The sequence below is a fragment of the Catharus ustulatus genome, chromosome 3 (assembly GCF_009819885.2).
Source record: "Catharus ustulatus isolate bCatUst1 chromosome 3, bCatUst1.pri.v2, whole genome shotgun sequence".
Classification (NCBI taxonomy): domain Eukaryota; kingdom Metazoa; phylum Chordata; class Aves; order Passeriformes; family Turdidae; genus Catharus; species Catharus ustulatus.
This window is the reverse complement of record NC_046223.1, coordinates 118,948,388-118,956,901: the sequence shown is the minus strand read 5'-3', so window position 1 is coordinate 118,956,901 and position 8,514 is coordinate 118,948,388. Positions and strand designations below refer to the sequence as shown.

At 55.6% G+C, this 8,514-nt stretch overlaps 1 protein-coding gene across 1 annotated transcript; it reads left to right on the top strand.

Annotated features, from left to right (window-relative positions):
* The first annotated feature begins 1,467 nt into the window (after window positions 1-1,467).
* Window positions 1,468-7,924, top strand: PBK (PDZ binding kinase). The gene is made up of 7 exons (XM_033054488.1): window positions 1,468-1,516; window positions 2,281-2,371; window positions 3,360-3,502; window positions 4,314-4,483; window positions 5,364-5,493; window positions 6,774-6,947; window positions 7,722-7,924. Exons 1-7 carry the CDS (start codon window positions 1,468-1,470, stop codon window positions 7,922-7,924), a joined length of 960 nt encoding a protein of 319 aa, XP_032910379.1.
* Window positions 7,925-8,514: the final 590 nt, after the last annotated feature.

The following is an 8,514-nucleotide window of genomic DNA, read 5'->3' as shown; positions in this document are numbered from 1 at the left end:
ATGGGGGTTTTATGGTGTTTATGGGATTTATGGGGGTTCATGGGAGTTGTGGGGTTTATGGAATTTATGGGGTTTTATGGGGTTTATGAGGGGTTTGTGAGATCTGGGAAGGTCAAAGAGGGATGCGGATTTATGGGGATTTATGGGGGCTCAGGGGTCTCTAAGGGTGATGTGGTTTGTGGGGTCTGAGTAGGAGTTTATGGGGTCGGGGATGTCACGGAACACTCGGGGTTTGTGGGGTTTGTGGGGGTTCAGGAGGATTTATGGCGCTCCACAGCCCCTCCCACATCCTTGCGGACCCCCTCATCCTCCCGGAGCCCCCAGAGCCCCCCAGATCCGCCCCCACCGCTTTTGGGGCCGCCCCAAAACCCCTCGGGCTCCCCGGGACCGCCCCAAACCCGCGCTGGCCACGCCCCCACGCCCGGCGCGCCACTGACGTCACCCGCGAGCGTTTGATCACGCCCCCTCCTCGGCCCATCGCTGTGTTGGCCACGCCCCTTTCCAGCCCATCGCCATATTTGGTGTTTGGGCACGCCCCCGAAGGGGCGGGGCCTGCGCGCGCGCGGGATTCAAACGCTGCGCCCGGTAACGGCCGAAAAAGGCGGGAAAAGGAGCCCGGAATTCTCCCGGTACGGCACCGGGAAAAGGAGCCCGGAATTGTCTGGGAGCGGGAAAAGGATTCTGAAGTTCTTCGGGAGCGGGAAAAGGAGTCCAGAGTTCTCACAGATCGGCACCGGAGCGGGAAAGGGATCCCGGAATTCTCCCGGATCGGCACCGGGAGCGGGAAGAGGATCCCGCAGTTCCCCGGGATCGGCATCCCCGGACAGCGGAGCCCGAGCCGAGGTGGGACCGGGGGCTCTTCCTGGGAATTTCCTCTCCCCATTCCCCAATCCGGGACATCCTAGCCTTGGATTCCCCATCCCTGAGCTGGGATCCACAATTCCCAAACCTGGGCCCGTCCCTGTTCCCTGAGCTGGGGTCCCCCCAGTTCCCGAATCTAGGACTCCCCCATTCCCTGGTTTGGGATTTCCTCCCCACGCTGGGATCTGCTCTATCCTCCGGGTTTGGATCCCTCCAATCTGGGACCCCATCAATTCCCGAATGTGGGACCTCCCTAATGTCCAAACCCTTGATTTCCCCAATTCCCAAATCCAGGAGCCCTCTAATTCCCTGAATGTGGAACTTCTCCGGTTCCTGAATCCAGGATTTCCTTAATTCCTGAATCCAGGATTTCCCTAATTTCCAGTTCTGGGATTTCACCTATTCCCAAACCCAGAACTTTCCCAATTCCCAAATTCGGGATTTCCCCAATCCCCAAATCTAGAACCTCCCTAACTCCCAAATCCTGCATTTCTCCAGTTCCCAAATTCAGGATTTCCCACATTCCCAAATCCTGGATTTCCCCAGTGCCATCGTGGTCCCTCCATCTCCTCTCTTTCCCGCAGGATCAGGATCGGGATCGGCTCCATGGACACGTTCCAGTCTCCGACCCCCTCATCCCACCGGGACAAAGCTGGTGAGGAGCTGCGGGATGATCCCGGAAAATTCCCCCGAGGAATCCCAGGGACCCCGGAGGCTTTTCCAGGGGAATGCCCTCGCTCCAAACCCGGAATCGTGGATTGGGAATGGCCTTGGGAGGATCACGGGATGAATTCCAGAGGCTGCTCCAAGCCCCATCCAGCCTTTCCTGGGACAATTCCACAGATTCCCTGGAAAATTCTGCCGGTCCCTCTCCCTCCTCCTCCTCCCGGTTTTATCCCTGTGGGTGGGAAATTCCTGGGATCGGTTTCCCATCCTTGTTTCCATCCCCCTTTTTCCCCATCCCCATTTCCCATCCCAGCTCCTTTGTGCTGCCCCAAATTCCCCTCTGGAATTGGGGATTGGATCTGTGGGAACAAACCCGTCCAGGGAATGGAGCTGGAATTTGGGAAAACATTGGGAATAAAATCTGGGGTGAGGGCTTGGAAGGAGCTTTCCTAAAGCTTGGAGTCAGGAATGGGATCAGAGCATCCCGTGGGAATCATGGAATGCTTTGGAAATGCCGGGAATTCCAACTGCCCTGGATCCACATCCCCAAAATCCACAGGGATTTAAATCCTGCTGGGAATGGGGACTCCAGGGCTGGAAAACCCTGTCCAGGCAGGAATCTTTCCCAAATTCCTCCTGAACTTTCCCTGGAAGTTCAAGGCCGTTCCCCCTCATCCCATCTATGATTCCCGAGGAGCAGATCCCGATCCCAGCTGGGATTTCCCGTGGGATCACCGGGAATTTTCCCTGCAGATGCCGGCCTCGTGTCCGTGACCATCCCGGCCTCTCCCTTCATGCAGAAGTTGGGATTCGGCACCGGAGTCAGCGTGTACCTCATGAAAAGGTTGGGAATGGCCTCGGGAATTGTTATCCCAGGAAATCCTGGAGAGGGTGGGAAAGGAGCCCCCGTGGAGGACTTTGATCCTGGATTTCATCCCCAAAGGAGGGATTTGGGATTTCGGATTTGCAGAGCTGGGAGGGAGCGCGGTGTTTTGGGATAACCCTGGCCTGGCCGGAATTCCAGGATTTGCACTCCCTTATTTTGGGATACCCCTTTCTTGGCTGGAATTCCAGGAATTTGGGCTATATTATTTTGGGATAACCCTTTCCCAGATGGAATCCAGGCATTTTGTGGTCTATTATTTTGGGATAAACCTTTCCTGGATGGAAACCTGGGATTTGGGCTCCATTCCTGGGAATTCAGGGATTTTTGGCTCCCTTATTTTGGGATAACCATTTCTTGGCTGGAATTCTGAGATTTGAGGTCCATTATTTTGGGATACCCGTTTCTTGGCTGGAATCCATGAATTTGGGCTCTATTATTTTGGGATAATGCTTTCCAGCTGGAATTCCAGGATTTTCAGCTCCGTTATTTTGGGATAAACCTTACCTGTCTGGAATTCCAGGATTTGGGCTCCATTCCTGGGAATTCAGGGAGTTGGGGTCCCTTATTTTGGGGTGACCCTTTCCTGGCTGCAATGCCGGTATTTTGGGCTCCCTTATTTTGGGATAACCATTTCCAGGATTTTGGGGTCCATTTTTTTGGGATAAACCTTTCCCAGCTGGAATCCAGGATTCTGGGATCAATTATTTTGGGATAACCCTTTTCCAGCTGGAATTCCAGGATTTGGTCTCCATTCCTTCCCTCCACCACCCTCAGCTCCACCTGGAAATGGGAAAAAGAAAAAAAATTCCCTTCCCCTGAGAATTCCACCGAGGAATTGGGAGCATTCCCATCCCACAGCAGATTGGATCCTTTTCCCAATTTCCTCACGAGTTCCACGGCTGTTCCCCGTTTTCCATGGGAATTCCAGAGGTTTTTTCCTGCCCAGGTCTCCACGGGGATTGTCCCACTCTCCGTGGGCCGTGAAGAAAATCAATTCTGGCTGCAACCAGAGACAGCGGAGCCTCTTCCAGCGGAGACTCCGGGAGGAGGCCGAGAAACTCCGGAATCTGCAGCACCCCAACATCGTCGGTGGGAATTCACCGGGAATGGAGGGGTTGGATCTGTTGGGAATGGAGGGGTTGGATTTGTTGAGAATGGAGGGGTTGGATTTGTTGGGAATGAAGGGATTGGATCTGTTGGGAATGGAGGGGTTGGATTCCCATTCCCATCCCATCAATCCCATGGATCCCATCCCATTCCCAGAGATCTCGTTGTCACAGATCTTATTCCCATTCCCATGGATCCTGGTCCCATGGATCCTATTCCCACCACTCCCATTCCCAGGGATCCCACAGATCCCATTCCAATTCCCACGGCTCCCATTCCCATGGATCCTGTTCCCATGGATCCCATTCCCATGGATCTGATTCCCACGTTTCCCATTCCTGTTCGCACATTTCCCATTCCCACCTTTCCTGTTCCCATGGATCCCACAATTCCCATGGATCCGTTGTTTCCCTTTCCCACATTTCCCATTCCCTTGTTTCCCATGGATCCCACGTTTCCCATTCCCTCGTTTCCTATGGATCCCACATTTCCCATCCCCACGTTTCCCATGGATCCCCCGTTTCCCAAACCACATTCCCCATTCCCACGGCTACCCCGTTTCCCATGGCTCCCATTCTCATGGATCCTATTCCCATGCATCCTATTCCCGTGGATCTGATTCCCATGTTTCCCATTCCTACATTCCCACCTTTCCTGTTCCCACGGATCCCACGTTTCCCATTGTCATTCCCACGATTCCCATGGATCCCTCATTTCCCATCCCCACGTTTCCCATGGATCCCCCGTTTCCCATGGCTCCCACAATTCCCATGGATCCCCATTTGTTTCCCAGGGTACCGGGCCCTGACGAAGGCTCCTGACGGGAGCCTGTGCCTGGCCATGGAATTCGGGGGGGAGAAATCCCTGAACGACCTGATCGAGGAGCGCCGGGAGCAGGGATTGGGGCCATTCCCGGCCCCCACCATCCTGCACGTGGCCCTGAGCATGGCCAGGGGCCTCCAGGTACCGGGGAATCCTGGAAAAACACGGGAAAAACATGGGATCCTGGGAGAAAGGGGAGCCAGGGAGGCTTTACAGCTGTGGGGGAAAGGGTGGGGATAGGGATGGGTGGGATTTTGGGAAGGAGTTTCCAGTGAAGCCACTGGATCCTGAGAGGAGTTGGGATGGGGATGGATCCAACCCCAGGGCTGGGAGAGCTGGGAATGTGCAGCTGGAGCAGGGAAGGATCCAGGGAATCCTGGGAGCCTTTTGCAGAGGGAAAGGAGAGCTGGGATTTGGGAAAGGGCTGGAGGGGCAAGAGCCAGGGAATGGCTTCCACTGGGAAAGGGGAGCATGGGAAGGAAGTCCTGGCTGGGCTGGAATTCCCAGAGAATCCCTGGATCCCTGAGAGTGTCCAAAGAAATCCTGGAGCAGCCGGGGATTGGGAGTGGGATGGGATTGAATGTTCATGGATCCCATCCAAACCATTCTGGGATCCAGGACACTCAGGATCCATCCCAAGGGATTTTCATGGAATTTAGGGATGGAAAAGGAAGGCAGACCCTTCCTGGAGTCCCAAATTCCCAGTGAAGCCCCTGGATCCCAAAATTCCTTCCCAGAGAGGAGTTGGGATGGGGATGGATCCAATGCCAGGCTGGGAGAACTGGGAATGGAGGGAATTTCCTGGGAAAGGGGGAAACAGGATGGGTGGAATTCCCAGAGAACCCCTGGGGGCATCCAAGGAAAAGCCGGACCCACCAGACTCGGAACGGGCTGCTCCACAAAACCCCACAAAAATCCGTGGATTCCGCGCCACCCGCCATTTCCCGAGTCTGGATCCGGGGATATTTTTTTTCCTCGCGAATCCGATGGGAATGTGCCCGGGATTCCCGGGATCCCACAGTACCTGCACACGGAGCAGCGGCTGCTCCACGGCGACATCAAATCCCCCAACGTGGTCGTGCGCGGCGCCTTCGACTGCGTCAAGATCTGCGACGTGGGCGTGTCCCTGCCCCTGGACGAGAACCTGGCAGGTGGGATTCCCGGGAATTCTGCCCTCCATGGGGAATTCCCGCAGTCCAGAGCTGTCTCTGGGAGCTGGGAATTCCAGGATTTTTGGTGGGGGTTTAGGGATGGGCTGGGAAGAGTGGGAATGGGGGCGGGAAAACAAAGGGATTGTTGCCAGTTGGAGATTTGGGAATTCTCCGCCTGCTTCAGGATTTATTTGGAATATTCAGATGGAGGCTCTGGGATCTCCTGGAGGGATGTGGGAGTGGGTCAGATTTTATTGGGAATGTGGAACCAGAGGGTGGGAATGAGTTTTATTGGGAATGTGGAGCCAGAGACAGGCAATGGATCTGGTTTTATTGGGAATGTGGAGGTGGAGGGTGGGAATGGAGCCATCTTATTGGGAATATTCAGCTGGAGGCTCTGGAATCTCCTGGGACAGGAGGGGGAAGGTGGGAATGGATCAGGATTTCTTGGGAATGTGGAGCTGGAGACTCTGGAATCCATCCAGGAATCCACATGGTCTGGAATTCCTCTGGGAATGGCAATCCAGAGGGAGGGCTCTGGAATTCTACCAAGGATCTCCACGGCTTGGGAATCCATCCAGGAGTCTGGAATTCCTCTGGGACAGGGGATCTCCCCAGACTCTGGATGGGAACGCTGTGGGAATGCAGCTTTTCCTGGGATCCCATTCCAAATCCATGATCCCAATCTGGGATCCCATGCCTAATCCAGGATCCCATTCTCAATCCCATCCAATCCCATTCCCGAATTCCATTCCCAATGTGAGATCCTGTTCCTAATCCCAATCCCATTCCCTGTCCCAATGTGGGATCTCATTCCCACTCCCAATCCAATCCCATTCCTAATCTGGGATCCCATACCTAAATCAGAATCCCAATCCCAGTGTGGGATCCCATTCCTAATCCAATCCATTCCACCCTAGGATCCCCTTCCCAATGTGAGATCCCATTCCTAATCCCTTTCCCAATCTCTGTTCCCATTGCCAGTCCCATTCCCAATGCAGGATCCCATTCCTAATATGGGGTCCAATCCCATTCCCAATCCCTGATCCCATTCCCAATATCTTATCCCAATCCCATTCCCAGTCTGGGATCCTGTTCCAAATCCCATTCCCAATCCCATTCCCAATCTCTGATCCCGTTCCCAATCTCTAATCCCATTCCCAATCCCCGTTCCCAATCTGATCTCGTTCCCAATCTCTGATCCCAATTGCATTCCTAATCCCGTTCCCATTCCCAATCTCTGATCCAAATCTCCGATCCTGTTCCCGTTCCCGCCGCAGTGAGCGATCCCGAGCTGTGCTACGTGGGCACGGAGCCCTGGAAGCCTCCGGAGGCGCTGCAGCCGGGCGGGATCATCTCGGACCGCTCCGACATCTTTGCCTTCGGCCTCACCCTCTGGGAGATGCTGGCTCTGAGCGTCCCGCACCTGCCCCTGCCCGAGAGCGGCTCCGAAGGTCGGGAATTCCCACCTGGAACGGGATCCGGGAAAAGGGCTGGAGGGATGGGACACAGGGAATGGGAATCCCACTGGGAAAGGGGAGCTTGGGAAGGGATTCCTGGCTGGGCTGGAATTCCCAGAGAATCGCTGGGAGTGCCCAAGGGTGGGTTTGGATCACCCTGGGATCAGGGAAGTGTCCCAGGTCCATGGATCCCATGCAAACCATTCCAGGATTCTGGGATCCAGGACACTCAGGATCCATCCTGAGGGATTTTTATGGAATTCAGGGATGGGCTCCTGGATCCTGAAATTACTTCCCAGAGAGGAGTCAGGATGGGGATGGATCCAATGCCAGGCTGGAAGAGCTGGGAATGGAGGGAATTCCCTGGGAAAGGGGGAAATGGGATTTGGGGAAGAATTCCAGGCTGGGAGGGGCTGAAATTCCCCGAGAATCCCTGGGAATGTCCAAGGACGGACTTGGATCCCCCTGGGATCACAGTTAGCCCCTGGATCCCCAAATTCCTTCCTGGATGGATCCAATGCCAGGCTGGGAGAGCTGGGAATGTGCAGCTGGATCAGGGGAGGATCCAGGGAATCCTGGGAGCCTTTTGCAGAGGGAAAGGAGAGCTGGGATTTGGGAAAGGGCTGGAGGGGCAGGAGCCAGGGAATGGCTTCCACTGGGAAAGGGGAGCTTGGGAAGGAATTCCAGGAGAATTCCTGCTGGGATCACTCTGGGAATATTGAGCTGAGATTCCCGGGATCTGACGGCCGCTCCCTGTCTGGATTTCAGAGGATTCCTTTTCCGAGGATTCCTTCGACGAGGACGCGTACCTGGCGGCGCTGGGCACGCGCCCGGCTCTGCCCCCGGAGGCGCTGGATCCGTCCCTGTGCTCCGTGCGGGAATTGTTCGGAGCCTGCACGGCCCCGGAGCCGCGGCAGCGCCCGGCGGCCGCGCGCATCGTGCAGGCGCTGCAGGGGAGCCAGGAGCCCTGAGCCGCGGAATTCCCGGGATTCCTGCAGCCTTGGGAATTCCCAGGGATTCCTGCAGCCTTGAGCAATCCCGGGATTCCTGTAGCTGCGAGAGATCCCAGGATTCCTGCAGCTCTGAGCGAGCATTCCTGGGATTCCTGCCACCATGGAACTCCTGGGATTCCTACAGGTCTGAGCATTCCTTGGATTCCTGCAGCCATGGGAACTCCTGGAATTCCTGCAGCCATGGGAACTCCTGGGATTCCTGCAGCTCTGAGTATTCCCAGCGATTCCTACACCTCTGAGCATTCCTGGGATCGCTGCAGCCATGAGCAATCCCAGGATTCCTGCAGCCATGGAACTCCCAGGATTCCCAGCTCTGGGCATTCCTGGAATTCTGGATCCCTGGCATTCCTGCAATTCCAGCGCCCTGACATCCCCACTGTTCCAGAGCCCGGCATTCCTGCAGCCTTGAGCATTCCCAGGATTCCTGCAGCCCTGGCATTCCCAGCCATGACATCCCTGCAATTCCAGAGCCTGATATTCCTGCACTTCCAGAGCCTGGCATTCCCAGAATTCCAGAGCTTGACAGTCCTGCTTCCCTAGAGCCCTGA